The 22,901-nt window shown below is 38.8% G+C and overlaps 1 protein-coding gene across 8 annotated transcripts in view; it reads right to left on the reverse strand.

The window, feature by feature from the left end:
- Positions 1–22,901, reverse strand: part of DNM3 (dynamin 3) — a 576,796-nt gene that overhangs the window by 426,766 nt on the left and 127,129 nt on the right. For all 8 annotated transcript variants that reach the window (XM_060091253.1, XM_060091252.1, XM_060091255.1 and 5 more), the window contains exons 3-4: positions 3,798–3,947; positions 2,663–2,866 (exon numbers count right to left, since the gene is read on the reverse strand). In XM_060091253.1, the coding sequence (XP_059947236.1) occupies positions 2,663–2,866; positions 3,798–3,947 (354 nt within the window). The remainder of the gene's footprint in view (positions 1–2,662; positions 2,867–3,797; positions 3,948–22,901) is intronic.

The raw sequence follows: 22,901 nt of genomic DNA on the forward strand, positions 1-22,901 counted from the left end.
ATTGCTTTGGGCAAGAATTCACCCTCTTCCCTTGGAGCTTCAGTGATGTCCAGGACCAGCCAAAGCCTCAGGATAGCAGCACACAAAAGTGGGTCTCTGGTGGAGACCTAATCACCATGCAAACCTGAGGGTTCTCAAGTACTATAGTGTTCAGAAGTTTCAGAATTGAAACTAGAATTCAAAAACAAATAATAAACCCTGAGGTTAGCAAGGAACTTCTAGTAACTAACCCAAGAATTGTACTTATGAGCCTTCAGGCAATGAATTTGTCCTCCTTAGCGATCACCATGCAAGAGTAGACAAAGAAGTAGCATAAAGTGGCATTGAATATTTTCTCTATTTCTGTAAAATTATCAATTATTTGCAAAGTTCCCTGTGAATTATCTGCAAAGTTCCCTGTGAATTATCCGCAAACTTTCAAAAATCTGTTCTTAGGACTACCATTTACAGGATATAAAAAATTGGGGTAATGAGGGCTTATCTTTGACAAAGCAGGAGTTAAAATGAGCTGCAAGAAATGAGGCTCATTTGGGGTAAATTCATGAACATTCACATGGCAATTTCTAAGTGGCAGCTAATAAAAATAAGCTTGTAAAATAAGCTAGGTCTATAGCAGAAAAAGAAGTCTCATTTAACTTTCTGGATACAGATTTGTGGCAGACAGACTGGGGATACCATTTGTACTCCTCCATGATGTTTCATCTGAAGTCAGTGTGGACTTCTCAGGGATGTGATTATGCTGCACTCACTAGAATCCACTGATGGAAGTGTTATCTCTCTCTGTTCCAATCAGATTACCTGGTTTTGTCTCCTTCAGAACAAGAAGGCTTCTGAGACAGGGGTGTTTTAGTATCATTTTTATAACTAGACTCCAGCCCCAATCCATAATCTGGCTCTCCCAAGTCACTGATGCTGAAGAAGGAGTCCTGGTGATGGTCCCCATGTAGCCATCTGGAACTTCCACCTGCTTTTTTTGAAACCCCAATCTCAGGTATATTGGAAGAAGCCAAGAAGAAGAAAACCAGTCACTACTGCAGAACTCTGAAAAGGTTCAAGAACTGAAGGCACCAAGGTTAGTGTAAGGGGAGCTGAAAATAGAAGAACTGGCTGAAAATTTATATGGTTTACTGTTAGGCCACCAGACTCTTTTTCCCATCTTGCACACCCACACAGTTACTCCTCCTTGACCTCAGCAGAATACTGAAGATTTACTTTCAGAAGAGGATGAACCAGAAGGACTTTGGACTTAAGAAGAACTTCAGGAATGCCATTATGAAAGCAGAGGGATTAATGAAAAGTCTACATGCTGAATAGTGAGAATCACCCCACCTTTCCCCACCAACTCAATTCTTCCTTGTAGCTCTGAGACCACTGGACATCAGGCTTATACCAAGTCACCTCAAGAGAAAATACTTGCAGAATCTAATAGCAACTGAGGAAGTCTACCCACAAAATGGCCAGGTCCCAGCCCAATCACCCTATGGAAAAGCCCATTAGTCAATGAATCCCTTTCAAGCACAGGCAGACCTTCCATCAGCTTTTTAGTGCTCTACTCTTAAATCTAGGAGAGCAGCAAAAGATCACCAGTCATTTGAAAAAGGTCTCTAACATCAAAGATAATGACCAAAACAAACAACCAGAAAAAAAATGAACTGAGACATTGTAGATTACAAAAAGAAAACCTCAAAAAGCTCTCATTAAAATCTTTAGAGAAGATACTGCACTTGAGAAGCCAAGAGCATGATGCTATTTTAAAAAATAACATTCACAAAATAAGAAAATGCTGTTGGAACTTTTAAATGATATCAAAAATGAAAAATTAGAGGAGCTAAAAGTTGAGTAAAGATTGCAAAAAGTAGAACAAAGAGACAAACAGATGATAAATGAGATTTAAAAAAAAAAAAAAAGAGGATTAATCCACGCGTTTTAAGATGTCAATAATAAGAATTCCAGATAAAGAGACCAGAGAAAATGGGGCAATTAATTATTTTTTTTAAAAAAAGAATTCCTAGAATTGGAGAAGATGCATCTGCATCTTGAAAGGACACATCACTGAGTGCCATTCATAATTTCTTTAAACAGACACACACAAAGACCCATCATTGGAGTCCCTGAACATAAATTATTACTCAGCTCAGAGAAAGAAAAAGTCAAACATCAGCATAAATAAGGGACTTTTTTGGATTCTGAAATGCCAGTAACAAATATATATTATGAAAGCAGAGATTTAAGTCAAATATTATAAACTAAATACTATCTTACATGCATTAAATGAGCTTCCTATTTTAATGAAAAACAAACAAAAACAGAAAAGATTTTTTAATGGGAGTATATTCAGATAACTCATAAAAACTAAGGGGAGAATCTGAAATCTGTATCAGAAATTTCTTTTATTAGCTGTTAAAATAAGTAGTTCATAACAATTAGAAATGTCTGTTTTCCTAGATCTCAGTTAATCTTACATTTATTTATATAGGTTTAGACTATATTCCCCAGTTATTTTTCTTTCAGCATCTTAAATATGAAAGACCTAACAATATTAATAATGGCAAATTTAATTAATAATAAAATCAACTTAGGAGAATTTGTGTTACCTTGAAATATACCCAAACTCTTGACATTTTAAACTAATTCCCATTCGTCTTATGGGCCATACACTCACCTTGAGGATCAACTTCTTTAGCTAGTTTCAGTGCATCTGAGTTTGCAAGATCAGTGTTGGCTGGGGTAACAGCCAAAATCAGACAGTTCTCTCGTGTGATGAACTGCATAATCATTTCTCTGATTTGGTGCTCAATATCTGGTGGCTGATCTCCCACGGGCACTTTAGTAATTCCAGGCAGGTCGATAAGGGTTAGATTTAACACTATGGAAAGGAAAAAAAAAAAAAGGTTTTACATATACCGTCAATGCTGAAAGATATCAGCAATGCAGAATCATGTGTCACTTTAGTAGAAATAAAACAAGCTGAGCTTTACGTATTGTGTATCTGAAGAACTTCGACTCATGTGCATAGAGTAAAAAGGATAGAATTCAAAATGGCTTTTCAAGTTTTCTCTATTTTTATAATATGATTGTGCTAGGCCAAATGATCATTTTAACATAATTTAAGAAGCACTGATTTGCATACCTAATAGTTTTCTCAGAGAGCTGTCACATTTGTTACTGGGAGCTATAATTCAAACACTGAACAATAAGTGAATATGTTGTTTGCCAGTCTTGTACATTGCCTTCAAATGGTGTAAAAATTCTCTGGGTAAGGTTTGCCCTTCCCTTTAAAAGAATCATACATGGGCTTCCCTGGTGGCGCAGTGGTTGAGAGTCCGCCTGCCGATGCAGGGGACACGGGTTCGTGCCCCGGTCCGGGAGGATCCCACATGCCGCGGAGCGGCTGGGCCCGTGAGCCATGGCCGCTGGGCCTGCGCGTCCGGAGCCTGTGCTCCGCAGCGGGAGAGGCCACAACAATGAGAGGCCACCGTACCGCAAAAAAAAAAAAAAAAAAAAAAAAAGGAAGTTTTCATGCATACCTCTTCGGAATTCTAAAAGTTTCAGATAAACATTAAAAAAACTTTTTAAAATGACTTACTCAATTCTCTTTTAAAAGTTATCTCCTCCTGTCTCCCCATAAATAATTTTATGAGCTGTTTGGATCATACCATTTACTGAAGTATCTAAGCACAATCCTAGAAACTCGGTATTTTTTGAGAGAAAAAAACATCTTCTATAAATACTGTATGTTAATTAATATAGTAAAAATTTTTGAGGACAAGAATTTGGAATTTTGTTGTTTTACTTACCATGTGGGGAATAGACTCGTAAATTAATGGGTATGGAGGAAATCCCTTTATTCATTCCGGTTACTCGATCTGTTTCTGCTTCAATCTCATGGCGAACTTCATCAAAATCTGTAATTTTTTTTCCTTTGCAATGTAGAAATTCTGCATATTCTACAAAAGACAAATTAATACAACCTAAAATTCATGTACTCTTGCAACAATAAGGAAATAATGCCTCCTTAATTACAAGTCAAAGTATCCAGTATTGCCTCTTCAGCCATCACAATGAGAGAACACAGTAGTTAACAAAAAGCACAGTTAACTTTATAAATATTAAACAGTTCAAATGCTAAGGCTGCTAAATTTGCTAATTTTCAGATAAGCAATTAAGTAATATAAGCAGTCTTTAAACCACCTAGCCTACTAAATAAAGAGAATTCTGGCCCTCCAAATGATGAAACAAATAATAGCAACCAATTGTCAAAGAAACTAGAGCTAGGGTACACAAAAAGCCTACTTACTAATCCTATTAGAATGTCCTTTTTCAATATCACCACTTTATCACGATGGAATGCTAAATTATATAAATATAGCTTCAAAAGGCAAGAAGATTTAGAAACAACGTTTGCTTTATTCTTTAAAAAGAAATAATATATGGAATATTTTAGCTTTAAAATATACTACTCAAAATACCACACCAATTTCTTTAATTAAAAAGATATTTTCTCAAGAAAAAAAAGATAGGATATTACAAAGAAACTATTTACCTGCAATCTAAAAAAAAAAAAATCAGTATCTGTAGGCAGAAGGAAAAACTCTAAAGTAACTATATAATAACAGAATATTCGTTTTTTTAAATTTCAGTAACATCTTGAAACTGTTGTGCTATCAATTTCTATATCTGCTTCCAGAGATATCAAGTATATGATAAACAACACAACTCAAAAAAGGAAACTGATACTATTAGACCTAAAAATTTTATGATAATTTTAACAAGGGAACAAGTCTTAACAAATACTTTAATTTCTCTAACAACTAGCTGAAGAACTGCTCCACCAAACGTAGACTAAGGCTAAGTATTCTGGGCCAGATAGCAGCTGAGACAATTATTGGTAGTCTTTCTATGATTCCCCACCATAAATATTTAACCTTCACCCACTATATGGCAAGGCCAACAGGGAGACAACTACAAGATGTGGCTCATGCATCAATGGTGGAAATATACACAAAAATTAAGCTTCAATAGGCTTCAGAAGTCTGGCCTGAAGAGACCACTGCATCATCTGGCATTTTCTCTCGCATATTTACTTCATTGGTGCTGTTTTTATTAGATTATAAATTCTTAGATGATAGAGCCTTTATTTTATTTACCCACTCAGTGGCTAGGCCAGTACCATGTAAGAGTTTAAAGATAAGTAGAGGATAAAACAATAAGAAAAATAAAGAGGAACAATGGATGTCAGATCCTAAAAAATAAACAAATAAAACTTAGTAAGTAAACATGAGCCGTAAGTAATTTATAATAAACAGTACTTTTCAATTCAATATGTTGTGTGGAAACTGAAAATCTGAGAACTTTCGGCTATCGTAATTATTACGTTCATAGAATTAAAAAGTTTCTGGATCAGGGACTACATTTTCAATTATGTTACTAATCAATAATTCAAATAACACAAATGTGTACTTCTCTAGTTGCCACTAGATGGCGCCTATTTGCTTTCTCTGTAGTAAACTAATGCCCTTCCAGAAAGCTGCAAAATCAATGCAATTTTCAAATTAGATTTAAATTCATTCCTGGACTTCTGAAAATGCTTTTACCTTGGAATTGAGAGATTGGAATTATGCAGTACCATCTCAAACCTCTGTGTCTTTTTTTTTTTTTTTTCTTTTTGCGGTATGTGGGCCTCTCACTGTTGTGGCCTCTCCCGTTGCGGAGCACAGGCTCCGGATGCGCAGGCCCAGCGGCCATGGCTCACGGGCCCAGCTGCTCCGCGGCATATGGGATCCTCCCAGACCGGGGCACGAACCCGTATCCCCTGCATCGGCAGGCGGACTCTTAACCACTTGCGCCACCAGGGAGGCCCACCTCTGTGTCTTTTTAGGGATAGGGTTCCACAAAGAGATTTAGGGATGTATTTACTGAGCTCCTACTACTTCTCAGGCACTGTTTCAGAAGTTGGGTATATAGTAAAGTGAAAAAAATAGTCTCTAGCCTCGTGAAGTTTAAATTACAGTGAGATAAAATAGTAAACAGTGTTTGTGTGCCAGATTATAAGTGCTATGGAGAAAACTGAATATGGGGGATATTAAATACTGGGGAAGGGAGGTTGCTTTGTTATATGTGTCGGTCAAGGAAGGCTTCTCTGATATGATAAAGTAACATTTGAGCAAAGACTCAAGAAGCCATGCTTTACATAAGAGGATCCCAGTAGACTGCCTGAAGCAGACTATGCTTGGCATATTGGAGGAAGAGCAAGGAGGCCAACGTGCCTGGAGCACAGAGCATGGGGGAGAGAGGCAGGAGATGAGGTCAGAGCTGTGGTACAGACCTGGATGGTATAGGGCCTGTGGGCCATTTTAAGGGCTTTGATTTTTACTCTAAATGAATGGTAGAGCACTTGAAGCATTTTGGGTAGAGGGGAAACATGAGGTGACCTAGGTTTTAAATAAAGAACTGTACTGTTGTGTTAAGAACAGACAGAGAGGTATAAGAGAAGAAGCTGGCTAGCAGAATAGTAAAGGTGAGATGATGAGGCTTGGACCTGGGTGGGAGTGGTGAGGAGTGGTTACATTATAATGAAGTTTGAAGGAAAAACCAGCAGGATTTGCTGATGGATTAAAGGAGAGGTATAGGAGAAAGAAAGGAATTAAGAATAACTTCAAGGAGGCTGACCTCAGCAATGAGAAGAATTTTGAAGTAGAAAAGACTGACATAAAGGAAGATGTTGGGGAGATGGGGTTGGGGATCAAGAGATCAGTTTGGCAACCCAATAAAAAATGGGCAGAAGACCTTAATAGACATTTCTCTAAAGAAGACATACAGATGGCTAAAAACCACATCAAAGCATGCTCAACATCACTAATTATCAGAGAAATGCAAATCAAAACTACAATGAGGCATCACCTTACACCAGTCAGAATGGCCACCATCAAAAAATCTACAAACAATAAATGCTGGAGAGGGTGTGGAGAAAAGGGAACCCTCCTACACTGTTGGTGGGAATGTAAATTGGTACAGCCACTATGGAGGACAGTATGGAGGTTCCTTAAGAAACTAAGAACAGAGTTACCATATGATCTAGCAAGCCCACTCCTGGGCATATATCCGGAGAAAACCTTAATTTGAAAAGATACATGCATCCCAATGTTCACTGCAGCACTATTTACAATAGCCAAAACATGGAAGCAACCTAAATGTCCATTGACAGAGGAATGGATAAAGAAGATGTGGTACATATATACAACGGAATATTACTAAGCCATAAAAAAGAATGAAATAACGCCATTTACAGCAACATAGATGGACCTATTGGTTATCATACTAAGTGAAGTAAGTCAGAGAAAGACAAATATCATATGATATCACTCATATGTAGAATCTAACTTTTAAAAAGATACAAATGAACTTATTTACAAAACAGAAACAGATTTACAGATATCGAAAACAAACTTATGGTTACCAAAGGGGAAACATGTGGGTAGGGGGGAGGGATAAATCAGAAGCTTGGGATGAACATAAACATACTACTATATATAAGACAGATAACCAACAAGGTCCTACTGTATGGCACAGGGATCTCTACTCAATATTCTGTGATTACCTATATGAGAAAAGAATCTAAAAAAAGAATGAATATATGTATATGTATAACCGAATCACTTTGTTGTACACCTGAAATTAACACAACATTATAAATCAACTATACTCCAATAAAATTAAATTTAAAAGTTCAGTTTGGGACCTATTAAGCTTTTGATGCCTACTACACACCACCCACATGGAGAAAAAGAACTGCCACTAATGGTTGAGAATCACGAAGCTGAAAGACACACAATTCGCATTCATCTCATCTGATAAGTGTATATCTATTCTGAAATTTTTACAGAAGATGGCAGTCAAGGGCTTGAGGAAAGGTTAGCCTTTTCTAATTATCACAAAAATGCTTTGGGGCTGGATCTGTGAGTCTTTCATCTAGGGAGAAGTCCAAGCTAGATTTATATATATTGGGAATTCATTAAAGTTAGGCAAGTAGATGAGATCACTAAGCGAGAGACAGATAAGGAAGAGGTCAGAGCACTGGGTCCCAGGTTTTCCAATGTTTAGAGGTCAGGAAATGGAGAGTAAGCCCGAGTGGTCAACAAGATAGGAGAAAAAACCCAGAGAGAAAGGTGACCCAAAGCCAGTTAAAGAGAATGTTTCATGAAAGGAGACTTTCCACTCCATCAAATACTGCCAACATGTCAGGTAAGATGAGAACTAAGAACAAATCATAAAATTGGGCAACTTGAGGGTCATTCAGGATGTTGAAAAGTGCTGTTAGAGTGGAATAGAGTGGGTGATAGTCTGATTGGAATAGACTTTAGAGAGAATAGGAGGAGAGGAAGTGGAGACTGGTTGCAGATATTTGTTTTAAAAAGTTGTGTTGTAGGGCTTCCGTGGTGGCACAGTGGTTGAGAGTCCGCCTGCCGATGCAGGGTACACAGGTTCATGCCCCGGTCCAGGAGGATCCCGTGTGCTGCAGAGCGGCTGGGCTCGTGAGCCATGGCTGCTGAGCCTGCATGTATGGAACCTGTGCTCCGCAATGGGAGAGGTCACAACAGTGAGAGGCCCGCGTACCACAAAAAAAAAAAAAAAAAAAAAAAAAAAAAAGTTGTGTTGTAAAGGAGAGGAAAGAAGTGAGAGGGCATCTGGAGAGGGTTATGAAGTCAAGGGAGGGTTTTATAAAGATGGGCAAACTAATAGCACGTTCATAGGCTGATGGTATTAATCCAGTCCTGAGGAAAAGCTGATGGTGCAGAAGTGAGAAGGGACAAGTGCTGAAGTGATGTCTCAAGGAAGAGGGGATAGGAAGCGCTAGAAAGGAACATGCCAGTTCATCCATAGGAACAGGAAGGAAACAGAATAATGAGTACAGACGGACGACACAAGTAGGTAGAATTGATGGTGGTGGGAGCATGTGAAATTCATCAGGTGAGAGTGGGGATTTACCATTTTGTAGAGTCATTTTACGCCTGTAAAAACCATTTCTGTATTCTCACTGCTTAAACCCTACAAAAACCATTATTTTTACCACAAAATACCACACACACACACGCACGCACACACAGAGAGTGATCCTAAATGACCTAAGAGTAACCATAGCAGGAATGTCAACTTGGGTCTCAACTATGTCCATCACTGGGATTCAGACCTGCCCAGCATATCAGAAGGACTAATGGGCAGGAACCACAAAATCCCTATTTCTATGGGTCTCAAAGAGCTTCCTGGGAAATAATTCATCCTACAGGATAGAAAATTCAGGGAAAACCTAATCTAAATTGTCAGAAGGGAGCTACCTGTAGTCCATCCTCTACCCAGGTCCAGAGACTCATAGGTCTATGTCCCCTTCATCTCTAACAGTACAGTGATAATTGTCAGACCACATATCCTACTTTCTTATTAGAAAAACATGGCAACCATAACTACAATTCAGAATTCACAGCCACAAGATTATATTGTCAATAAGATGAGTCCTCCTAGCAACAAGATAAGCCACTCCTGTTATGGGATCCCAGCTCTCTAGCAAGCAGACTATAAATAGGTGGACAGTAGAGGTGGCATACATGTTTTTGAACAATTGCCCATAATTGCTATTGAGGAGGATCATCAATCAGCTTATCATCACACAATCCCTGAATAAATCTTGATTAACAGTGCAGAATTTAAAGGTCACAGCTTTACTTCCCTGCTGTCCAAAAATACAATTATAAATGAAAATCTTGTAAAGGATTACCACAAGAACAATGAATCATTTACTATACTCATGTCTGAAGAATGTTCACATGAGTTTGGGGATGAAGGAAATTCTAACACCTAAGCCAAACCCTACAGAACACGCTGCACCAGCCAATCAATAGTTAGATTTTTTAAGAGCTTATAAGTGTGTATCTTCTAAGACTTTTATACTGTTGTAAATTAATATGTCTAAAGCTCTAACAAACCTCATCTTACGGTCCTGAGATAAATTCTTTCTCATAGAAAGGTACAGTTTCCAGTGGCACAAGCTCTCTTGGCATGTTCTCAGTGTTCCTTTCATTCTAAATGCTTGGTAGTTGGGCACTGGAATGATCTCTTTCTCAAACAATTCCAGGCTTCAGCCCAAGTTCAGTCTGAATGGAGAGTGATTAAATTTCTTAGCCACAAGCTCATATAAAGGTTGAAGGCTATGTGTATATAAGCAATGAAATCCTAATAATGCATCCATGAAATTCTTTTGTGTGTCAGTATAACCTATCTTGCTGAAATTCATAGTATGTTTTCAGTTTCACAAAATAAGACTCTAGTTTAAAAAGATCTTTCCTGTTTTCCCAGTATTAAAGCAAAGGTTAAGATACATTTTTATATCAAAGAATGATTTGGGAGAAAAAAGAGGATATTAAAGAAAATCAGAGCTATCATTCTATTTTATTTTTATTTCCCTATAAAGCATTTTACAACTGTCATTTCTGCTGATCATGAAAAACAAATTACGCTAGGTTAAACAGCTGACAAATTGTTTGGGGGAAGGATGATATGGTTTGTGCCTGGGCAGAATTCCAATTATCTGTGAAAAGCACAGCATGACCATAAGAATTTAAATATTTCCAATATGCCCCTTCCATGGGGAAAAACATTCATATGTTTCAATTAATCAAGGTTAAGTAGAAAGGAATTATTATGGAGCACAGGCATATAACCTCTTGTCAATCTTTATTCTAAGAACTAGGGTCCTCAATACTTTAGCTGGAGTTTTATTTCTAAAATGTTTTAATAGCAATGTTTTTAACCACGGGGCTCCAATGAAAATGGAGTACATTGGACACATAAACAGGGAATGGTTTTCAATGCAACAAGCTGAATCCACTGGCTGTAAAGACCATCTAGTATGACTACATTTAAAAACATATTTCCTTAAAGGCAAAGGCTGCATTTTATTCATCTGTGTTTCCCTAATGCCTATCATATTTAGAGAAAAGAACACCTGTAGATTTCTACCTTCTTCTTTAAAGAAGTCCTCTTTGCATACCATTGAGCAATTTGGAAAAATGCTTCCAGAAATCCTTCAAGTCATTCCAAATTGAAGGCAAGAGCCTGGAACGTTGGTTAAGTAAGCAACAAGGCAAGTTAGATATGAATTATACAGACCCAGATATACAGCAGAAGTCAACTGTGTCCTAACATAAACAGGGAAAGTTTAGTAATCAAAAAAAAAAAAAAAAAGGAAATCTAAAGAAACAAACAATTAACCTGAGGGAGTCCAACAGTCGGTGAAAGGTAGAGGTCCCAGTCAGAGGGTAAAGAACAATAGGGCGGGAATAAGAAGGGCCAAGATTTCATAGCAGACAAAAGGTGAGTGCTAGGCAGGTATTAGAGACCAGCTGCAGAGACCAGGGGATAGCATCAGGGCTCTGGTACTCCTGAGGCAGAGGAGGAGGCCAAAACAGAACTCTGGACCCAAGTGAGCCAGATGGTCCAAGGCAAAAAAACAAGGTGAGAATTCAGTCATGAAATGGGAGATAGAGCCTTTTTCACAGGAAACAAAGCCAAAGCCACCCACATACACCTCAGTAAAGAGAGATTAATAATAGTACTTCCTTGATATTTACTGCTCAACGATGGCCTATACAGGTTGCTTGCCTAAGAGTTGGGCTGGGTCTAAAGCCTGGGTGAGGCTAACCCTACAGGTGAGGATTAAGTGGCCACAGAACAGTGCTGGCATATGAGACCAGGACTAACATTTGGCAGAAATCCATCCAGCAATACGAATTTGTATGGAATTCTACCACAAGTGCCCAAAATAACAATCAGAGAATCAGCAGCTGTAATACTTACATAGCTCAATTTAGTTCCATATTTTTTCAGAATGAGCTCAAAAAGTATAACAAAAATTAACTCTATTTCATAATCTTCGTTTCCACGTAAAACACAATTGAGAAAGGAGACCTTAAAGATGGCGGAGGTGTAAGCCGTGGAGATCACCTTCCTCCCCACAAATACATCAGAAATACGTCTACATGTGGAACAACTCCTACAGAACAACTACTGAACGCTGGCAGAAGACCTCAGACTTCCCAAAAGGCAAGAAACTCCCCACGTACCTGGGTAGGGCAAAAGAAAAAAGAAAAAACAGAGACAAAAGAATAGGGATGGGACCTGCACCTCTGAGAGGGAGCTGTGAAGGAGGAAAGGTTTCCACACACTAGGAAGCCCCTTCACGGGTGAAGACTGCGGGTGGCAGAGGCGGGAGGCTTCGGAGCCACGGAGGAGAGCGCAGCAACAGGGGTGCGGAGAGCAAAGCGGAGAGATCCCCACACAGAGGATCAGTGCCGACCAGCACTCACCAGCCCGAGAAGCTTGTCTGCTCACCCGCCAGGATGGGCGGGGGCTGGGAGCTGAGGCTCGGGCTTCAGAGGTCGGATCCCAGGGAGAGGACTGGGGTTGGCGGCGTGAACACCGCCTGAAGGGGCTAGTGCACCACACCTAGCCGGGAGGGAGTCCGGGGAAAAGTCTGGACCTGCTGAAGAGGCAAGAGACTTTTTCTTCCCTCTTGTTTCCTGGAGCGCCGCTTAAAGGAACTCCAGAGAGGGGCGTGAGCCACGGCTATCAGCGCGGACCCCAGAGACGGGCCTGAGATGCTAAAGCTGCTGCTGCAGCCACCAAGAAGCCTGTGTGCAATCACAGGTCACTATCCACACCTCCCCTCCTGGGGGCCTGTGCAGCCCACCACTGCCAGGGTCCCATGATCCAGGGGCAACTTCCCCTGGAAAACACACGGCACACCTCAGGATGTTGCAATGTCACACCGGCCTCTGCCGCCACAGGCTCGCCCTGCATTCCGTACCCCTCCCTCCCCGCGGCCTGAGTGAGCAAGAGACCCCAAATCAACTGCTACTTTAACCCCATCCTGTCTGAGTGAAGAACAGACGCCCTCAGGTGACCTACATGTAGAGGTGGGTCCAAATCCAACGCTGAACCCCAAGAGCTGTGCGAGCAAAGAGAAAGGGAAATTTCTCCCAGCAGCCTTAGGAGTAGTGGATTAAATCTCCACAATCAACTTGATGTACCCTGCATCTCTGGAATACTTGAATAGACAATGAATCATCCCAAAATTTAGGCGGTGGACTTTGAAAGGAACTGTAGAGTTGGGGTTTGCTTTCTGCATCTAACTTGTTTCTGGTTTTATGTTTATCTTAGTTTAATATTTAGAGTTTATTACCACTGGTAGATTTGTTTATTGATTTGGTTGCTCTCTTCCTTTTTTTATATGTGTATATATATATATATATATATATATATTATTTTCCTTTTTCTCTTTTTGTGAGTGTGTATGCATATGCTTCTTTGTGTGATTTTGTCTGTATAGCTTTGCTTTTACCATTTTTTCCAGGGTTCTGTCTGTCATTGGTGGATTTGTTTTTTGGTTTCATTGCTCTCTTCTTTCTTTCTTTTTTATTTATTACTTTTAAATTTTTTTAGTTTTTAATAATATTTTTTATTTTAATAACTTTATTTCACTTTACTTTATTTTCTCTTTCCTTTTTCTCCCTTTTCTTCTGAGCCATGTGGCCCACAGGGTCTTGGTGCTCTGGCCAGGTGCCAGGCCTGTGCCTCTGAGGTGGGAGATCCGAGTTCAGGATCTCCTGAACGAGTCTCGTCCACCAGAGACTTCCCGGCTCCACGTAATATCAAACAGCAAAAGCTCTCCCAGAGATCTCCATCTCAACACTAAGACTCAGCTCCACTAAACGACCAGCAAACTACAGTGCTGGACACCCTATGCCAAACAACTAGCAAGACAAGAACACAACCCCACTCATTAGCAGAAAGGATGCCTAAAATCATAATAAGGTCACAGACACCCCAAAACACATCACCAGACGTGGGCCTGCCCATAAGAAAGACAAGATCCAGCCTCATCCACCAGAACACAGGCACCAGTCCCCTGCACCAGGAAGCCTACACAACCAACTGAACCAACCTTACCCACTGGGGGCAGACACCAAAAACAACAGGAACTACAAACCTGCAGCCTACGAAAAGGAGACCCCAAACAGAGTAAGTTAAGCAAAATGAGAAGACAGAGAAACACACAGCAGATGAAGGAGCAATGTAAAGACCCACTAGACCAAACAAATGAAGAAGAAACAGGCAGTCTACCTGAAAACGAATTCAGAGTAATGATAGTAAAGATGATCCAAAATCTTGGAAATAGAATGGGGAAAATACAAGAAACGTTTAACAAAGACCTAGAAGAACTAAAGAGCAAACAATGATGAACAACGCAACAAATGAAATTAAAAATTCTCTAGAAGGAATCAATAGCAGAATAACTGAGGCAGAAGAATGGATAGTGACCTGGAAGATAAAATAGTGGAAGTAACTACCGCAGAGCAGAATAAAGAAAAAAGAATGAAAAGAATTGAGAACAGTCTCAGAGACCTCTGGGACAATATTAAATGCACCAACATTCAAATTATAGGGGTCTCAGAAGAAGAAGAGAAAAAGAAAGGGACTGAGAAAATATTTGAAGAGATTATAGTTGAAAACTTCCCTATATGGAAAAGGAAATAGTCAATCAAGTCCAGGAAGCACAGAGAGTCCCATACAGGATAAATCCAAGGAGAAACACACCAAGACACATATTAATCAAATTATGAAAAATTAAATACAAAGAACAAATATTAAAAGCCTCAAGGGAAAAACAACAAATAATATACAAGGGAATCCACATAAGGTTAACATCTGATCTTTCAGCAGAAACTCTGCAAGCCAGGAGGGAGTGGCAGGACATATTTAAAGTGATGAACGGGAAAAATCTATACCCAAGATTATTCTAGACAGCAAGGATCTCATTCAGATTTGACAGATAAATTAAAACCTTTACAGAGAAGCAAAAGCTAAGAGAATTCAGCACCACCAAACCAGCTTTACAACATATGCTAAAGGAACTTCTCTAGGCAGGAAACATAAGAGAAGGAAAAGACCTACAATAACAAGCACAAAACAAGTAAGAAAAGGGTAGTAGGAACATACATATTGATAACTACCTTAAATGTAAATGGATTAAATGCTCCAGTGAAAAGACATAGACTGGCTGAATGGATAGAAAAACAAGACCTGTATATATGCTGTCCACAAGAGACCCATTTCAGACCTAGGGACACATACAGACTGAAAGTGAGGGGATGGAAAAAGATATTCCATGCAAATGGAAATCAAAAGAAAGCTGGAGTAGCAATTCTCATATCAGACAAAATAGACTTTAAAACAAAGATTATTACAAGAGACAAAGAAAGAGACTACATAATGATCAAGGGATCAATCCAAGAAGAACATATAACAATTGTAAACATTTATGCACCCAACATAGGAGCACCTCAATACATAAGGTAAATGCTAACAGCCATAAATGGGGAAATTGACAGTAACACAATCATAGTAGGGGACTTTAACACCCCACTTTCACCAATGGACAGATCATCCAAAATGAAAAATAAGTAAGGAAACACAAGTTTTAAATGATACATTAAACAAGATGGACTTAATTGATATTGATAGGACATTCCATCCAAAATCAACAGAATACACTCTCTTCTCAAGTGTTCATGGAACATTCTCCAGGATAGATCATATCTTGGGTCATAAATCAAGCCTTGGTAAATTTAAGAAAATTGAAATTTTATCAAGTATCTTTTCTGACCACAACGCTATGAGACTAGATATCAATTACAGGAAAAAATCTGTAAAAAATACAAACAAATGGAGGCTAAACAATACACTACTGGGACTTCTCTGGTGGCACAGCAGTTAAGAATCTGCCTGCTAATGCCGGGGACACAGGTTCGATCCCTGGTTCTGGAAGATCTCACATTCAGTGAAGCAACTAAGCCTGTGTGCCAAAACTACTGAGCCTGCTCTCTAGAGCCCACGATCCACAACTACTGAAGCCTGTGAGCTGGAGCCCATGCTCTGCAACAAGAGAAACCACTGCAATGAGAAACCCGCGCAGCACAACGAAGCGTGGCCCCCGCTCACCACAACAAGAAAAAGCCAGGCGCAGCAATGAAGACCCAATGCATTGATTAATTAATTAATTTTTTTTAAAGTGTTCTGAAGAACCTAGGGGCAGGACAGGAATAAAGACGCAGATGTAGAGAATGGACTTGAGGTCATGGGGAGAGGGAAGGGTAAGCTGGGACGAAGTGAGAGAGTGGCCTGGACTCTCTCTATATACACTACCAAATGTAAAATAGATAGCTAGCGGGTAGCCACTGCATAGCACAGGGAGATCAGCTTGGTGCTTTGTGACCACCTAGAGGGGTGGGATAGGGAGGGTGGGAGGGAGACACAAGAGGGAGGGGATATATGTTTATGCATAGCTGATTCACTTTGTTATACAGCAGAAACTAACACAACATTGTAAAGCAATTATACTCCAATAAGGATATTTTTTTTAAAAAGACCATTCCACCCAAAAAAAAAAAAAGAAAACACAATTGAGAGATAAACCATATTCCAAATACTGAAACCAAATAGGAAGCAGGTCAAGCACCTGGCCAAAATTTGCAAAGTGGATAATTAAGTCTCAGCAGCATCTGACATGATTTTCCTCCTCTTCCTTGAAACATTCTCTTCTACTGACTCCCATTATTCCAACTTTCCTGACTTTTTCTTCTTCCTCTCTTACAGCTCCTTCACCATATCCTTTGCTCATTGTTCCTTCTCTTCACCACTTCTAAATATTGGAGTGCAGCTAGACTTCCTCCTAGGCCTTATTTTCTTTGTCATCTCTCTCTCCCTAGGTGGATATCCTATCCTCTCTTATATAATCTATTGGCCTTTAAAACAATATATATATATACATACACACATGTGATATATATATCAAATATATATATATATATATCACATATATATCTCCCCAAATTCATGTCTCAAGCATTCTAATTCTAATGTTTAATTGACGTTTCCACTTGGATGTCTAATAGATCTCAATATTAACATGTCCAAAACCAAACTTTTAATCCCCCATTGCCTTCCCCTCTCATCATCCACACTTCCTCCTCCTCCTGTCTTCCACATCTCAATTATTGATACTACCACTGAATCAGGTCCTCGAATCAAAAAACAGCTATTTCTGCATCCTCTTTTCCTCCGCTCTCTCCCAGTCATCTTCTCACTGCCTCCACTGTGGTCATCCTCCTTCTAAGCTGACGCCACCTGTTACCTGGACTACCGTCAAAGCATCCCAACTGGTCTTCCTGATTCCACTCTTGCTCCACTAAATCCATTCTCCACATGGCAGCTAGAGAGATCTTTCTAAAACATATGTCAGATCATGTTTCTTCCTTTTTAAAAAATTTTACTGGTTTTCCAGATCAGTCAGAAATATCCAAATTACTCTCCCCAGCCTACAAAGTCCTAGACAGTCTGAACCCTGTGTACCTCTATCTGTAACACTATTTCTACCCTCTGTGCTCAAAACACTTTAGCTGCAACATTCTCCCCACCCCAGGGTCCCTCTACAAGGTGCTCCTCTTCTGGAATGTCCTTCATCCAGATCTCTGCATGTGTGGCTCCATCCTGTCATTTATTTCTCATCCAAAATATCATCTCTAATTTAGAAAGCCTTCCTTGATCAGGCAAAGAAAAGTAGCAGCTCAGTCACACTCTATCACATCATCTAATTTACTTTCTTCTGTGCACATAATCATTATGTGAAGATTTTATTTGTTTTTTATTGCCTGTCTTCACCTACTGGAATATAAGCTCTATGAGAACAGAAACATTATCTGCTGTACTCCCAGTACCTAAAATGATGAATTGCATCTATTGGGCATTCAATATATATATTTTGAATTAAAGAGCAAATAAACGGATGAGTAAATGAGTGAATGAATCAACAAATAAACACTGGCGGGCCTCCCTGGTGGCGCAAGTGGTTGAGAGTCCGCCTGCCGATGCAGGGGATACGGGTTCGTGCCCCGGTCTGGGAGGATCCCATATGCCGCGGAGCGGCTGGGCCCGTGAGCCATGGCCGCTGAGCCTGCGCGTCCGGAGCCTGTGCTCCGCAACGGGGGAGGCCACAACAGTGAGAGGCCCGCATACCGCAAAAAAAAAAAAACAAAACAAAAAAAAAAACAAATAAACACTGGCAGACACTTGAGGTTTGTGGGTATTGAGAAGAAAATGATCATAAATATATGACTTTTGACATGTTGAGTTTGATATCTTTGAAATCTCCAAGTAGAGCTTCAAGCAGTCAGCTGGAAATACATGTCTGGAGTTTTAGCCCAGGAGCTATAAATGTGAGATTCATAGGTGCATGAGTTGTAACTGAAGTCATGGCATAGAAGAGATTCCATAAGGGAGAATACGAAATGACACAGAAAGGAGCCTTGGGTAGGTGCAAACTTTAAAGGCCAGGTAGAAGATAATGCATCAGCAAAAAAGACAGAGAGAGTTGGCCAAGGAGATAGAACAAAAACTAGGAGTATTTGGCATCATGGAAGCTAAAAGAATAGTGTATGTTTTAAGGAGAGAATAATTAATAATGTTAAAAGCTGTTGAAAGGGCAAGGTAAATACTAGCAAGTGACTATTGACATTTATAGAAATTGAGTATGTATTATATAGTTTCCTGTATCCTTAAACAATGTTCTATACATAATTTAAATATTTCTTGTTATTTCAAAGGTTTTTGCTATCGATTACTTTGCTAACTTAAAAATTGTTTTACCTTTTTTTTTTTTTTTTTTTTTTGCGGTATGCGGGCCTCTCACTGTTGTGGCCTCCCCCGTTGCGGAGCACAGGCTCCGGACGCGCAGGCTCAGCGGCCATGGCTCACGGGCCCAGCCGCTCCGCGGCATATGGGATCCTCCCAGACCGGGGCACGAACCCGTGTCCCCTGCATCGGCAGGCGGACTCTCAACCACTTGCGCCACCAGGGAGGCCCTGTTTTACCTTTTGTATGCTTTTCTTTTTATTGTGTCTCTTCTTCTGTTTTTAAGGCATATTCCCATTCTAACTGGCAGTGTTATATTTTATTCTAGACTGAGAAGTCCAATAACCTAGTATGTATGGTCTGACTCTAAATTAAGACTGGAATTGCCCAGAGTAAGGCCGCGACCCTGCAAAAATGAACTTTAGGTGATAGTCTTTGTAATATTAATTTTGGCTGCCCAAGACTCTTTTTACTTCCTCCTGATAATCAACTAAGTTTAGAAACTGAAAAGACGTTTCCAAATAAGTGAGTTATTACAGTATTATTAAAGAGTAATGAATGTACAATTTCAGAAACAGCAAATATTCCAATGTTATTTCTTGTTTTAAGAAGACAAAAATAAGGTAATCTGCCAAGTAAAAATCTGTGATTAAAGTGAAATCACTAGACTTTGTTATGAAAGTTCAAGTAATCAGACTGCTATACAAAAAATATAACAGAGTCTAAAATTTGCAAAATGAAAATATTTTCCCATAGAATCTTATACACAAGAAATGAAGTTTATAAATGAAATTTAAGTAGTAATCATATCAGAATTACAAGTGTATAAATATGTAACTTAAAAAATTCTCAAAATATCAAATTACAATATTCATTGCTGGATATATTTGCAGCTGGACAAAAAAAATTTTTTCTATGAGTGTGAGCTTCTATGCACAATTTGTCAGCAACACTATTCCATCTAAATATTTTAACAATATCTTAGTGTGTTTGGTAAGCTCCTCAAATGTCTTCATGAAGGTCATTATCAGTTAGAAACAGAGCCAACTTAACTTTTTATGTGGTAAAATGTATAAATAGAAGTTCGTTTTTTACACATAAATATTCAATTTTTCCAAAACTGTTTGTTGAAAATACTACCCTTTCTCCATTGAATAGTCTTTCCACTTTTATCAAAAATCAGTTGTCTATATATCTGTAGGTCTATTTTTGAACTCTGTTCTGTTCCATTGGTCTATTTGACTATATTTATATCAATGCCACACTATCTTGATTATTGTAGCTTTGTAACAAATCTTAAAATCAGGTAGTGTTCATTCTCCAACTTTGTTGTTATATTTTAAATTTGTTTTAGCTATTCTGGGTCCTTTGCATTTCCTAGGAATTTTAGAATCAGCTTGTCAATTTCTACAAGACAATTTAATTTTTTTTATCTTTATCTACAGCATTCTTTACAGTATTACTAAAGAATAGTTTTCTGGGCTTCCCTGGTGGCGCAGTCATTGACAGTCCGCCTGCCGACGCAGGGGACACGGGTTCGTGCCCCGGTCCAGGAAGATCCCACATGCCGCGGAGCGGCTGGGCCCATGAGCCATGGCCACTGAGCCTGCGCGTCCGGAGCCTGTGCTCCACAACGGGAGAGGCCACAACAGTGAGAGGCCCACGTACCGCAAAAAAAAAAAAAGAATAGTTTTCTCCTCTGGCTCAAGCTTGCACATACACACACATATATACACACACACAGCATGTTTAGCTAAAAGCATAAGAATTTTCCCATGAATGCCTACTCTGCTAAACGCACTAAATTTTAACAAAAGTACATATTCTTAAAAATGAGAGGCACATCTCCTCTAAATTCTGTCTCATTAGAGCAAATCACTTCAGTGCTGTAGAGAGTCATACAAAAATATTTATTATCAACTGTGGCCCAATCACTAAGCAGTCAGAGTCAGTATGGGATAGCTTGGTAATGAGAGTACATATTTTTGCAATAAAAGTCTGAATAAATGAAAAATTATGAATGTATGAGAATTCTTGGGCATAATATTCAAAATTGATTGCATAAAACTAAAATGCAAAGTAACTCTTCTGACAAAAGGCCTTTACTACATAAATTGCAAAAATTATTCTATGACTCAGACAATAGAGCCAATCTAACCACTTGAAAACTTAAAAAGAGGAGAAAGGAAAGAGGGAGGGAGGAAGGGAGAAAACTAAAAATTGCCCCTAGTATGAAGAAAATTCAATTAATAGAACTGGTCAATTAGTGTTTGAATTACCTAAATGGAGATAAATAAATTTAAAATATTTTTAAGGCCCCCTTTAAATAATTTTTTATTTAATCCCAAGGGATTCTCACAAGAACACCCAACACTTAGCAGAACCCAATGCATTATGTGTTTCAGTTTAAATGATGCTAAAAGAAATGTACCTATAAAGAAAAACAAAATAAAGTTCTCATCTGAAACTCAGTACTATGGTTTCTGCCAACTCAATTTGCTTGTAAATTAATGCTTACCTGCAGTAGTCATCAATGATCTCAGTAGGAACTTAATAAATAGAAAATTCTCTCACAAGGACACTCACCTCCTTGAAAAGGGGCTCAAACATGGAAGCAAACAATTACTTTTGCAAAATAGATAAAATTCTAAGACTTGAAAAAAGGATAATCAGTGAAAAACATATGAGAAAAAAATCACCTTGCTTGGAAACCAAGTGCACTCATTTTAGAGGGTCCTCAGATATGAATATGTCACATGGATCACAATGAAGAGTGTAATCTCAATAACAATTTATTAACCACTGGATCATCCAAATGTGTCATCATACTAAAAACTGATTTGAAAATATGGCCTATTACTTGATAACCCCCATAGTAGTTTCACAACATTAGATGAGCCCATGCAAAATATCTGCATCCTTCCTCTTTCAAGCACAAAATCTACACGTAAATCATCCCTAAGGTAGGTTTCCCTTTGTTAACATTCTTGCAAAGTCAGCCATGCTGTGCAATATTCTGTAGTTGAGAACATGAGTGTTTAAAACTTTGGAATCAGACCTGAGTTTGAAGGTTCTCCATTTCTTTATCTCGTGCCTTGGAAAGTCATTTACATTGCCCGATCCCTAGTTCCCTCCTCTGTAAATGGTATCTCATTCATAGGTTGCTGTGAGGACAAGAGCATGGCCATGTCTGCTTCTTTCATAAAAGTTCTCCCAGTGACTACTCTCCCAGTGACTAGTTATATGGTCTCAACAAATGTATATTATTCAATACATACATCAAAGAATACATCACACACATTTACATACACATATCAAAGAATAAATGAATGCAGCATTTAACACATAGTAAGCCCTTAATTTTAAAAATAACCAAAGATCATCAAGAAATCTAGAAACAATAAATGCTGGAAAGGGTGTGGAAAAAAGGGAACCCTCCTGCACTGTTGGTGGGAATGTAAATTGGTGCAGCCACTATGGAGAACAGTATGGAGGTTCTTAAAAAACTAAAAATAGAGCTACCATATGATCCAGCAATACCACTACTGGGCATACACCTGGAGAAAACCATAATTTGAAAGGATACATGCACCCCAGTGTTCACTGCAGCACTATTTACAGTAGCCAGGACATGGAAGCAACTTAAATGTCCATCGACAGAAGAATAGATAAAGAATATGTGGTACATATATGCAATAGAATATTACTCAGCCATAAAAAGAATGAAATAATGCCATTTGCAGCAACATGGCTGAATCTAGAGATTGTCATAATGAATGAAGCAAGTCAGAGAAGGACAAATATTGTATGATATTGCTTACACGTAGAATCTAAAAAAAGGCTACAAATGAACTTATTTACAAAATGGAAATAGAGTTACAGATGAGAAAACAATCTTATGGTTACCAGGGGAGAGGGGGGGAGGGATAAATTGGGAGATTGGGACTGACATATACACAGTACTATATATAAAATAGATAACTAATAAGGACCTACTTTATAGCACAGGGAACTATATGGGAAAAGAATCTTAAAAAGAGTGGATATATGTATATGTATAACTGATTCACTTTGCTGTACAGCAAAAAGTAACACAACATTGTAAATCAACTATACTCCAATAGAATTTTTTTTAAAAAATAACCAAAGAAATTTTAAGTAAA

The sequence above is a fragment of the Mesoplodon densirostris genome, chromosome 2 (genome assembly GCF_025265405.1).
Source record: "Mesoplodon densirostris isolate mMesDen1 chromosome 2, mMesDen1 primary haplotype, whole genome shotgun sequence".
Lineage (NCBI taxonomy): Eukaryota > Metazoa > Chordata > Mammalia > Artiodactyla > Ziphiidae > Mesoplodon > Mesoplodon densirostris.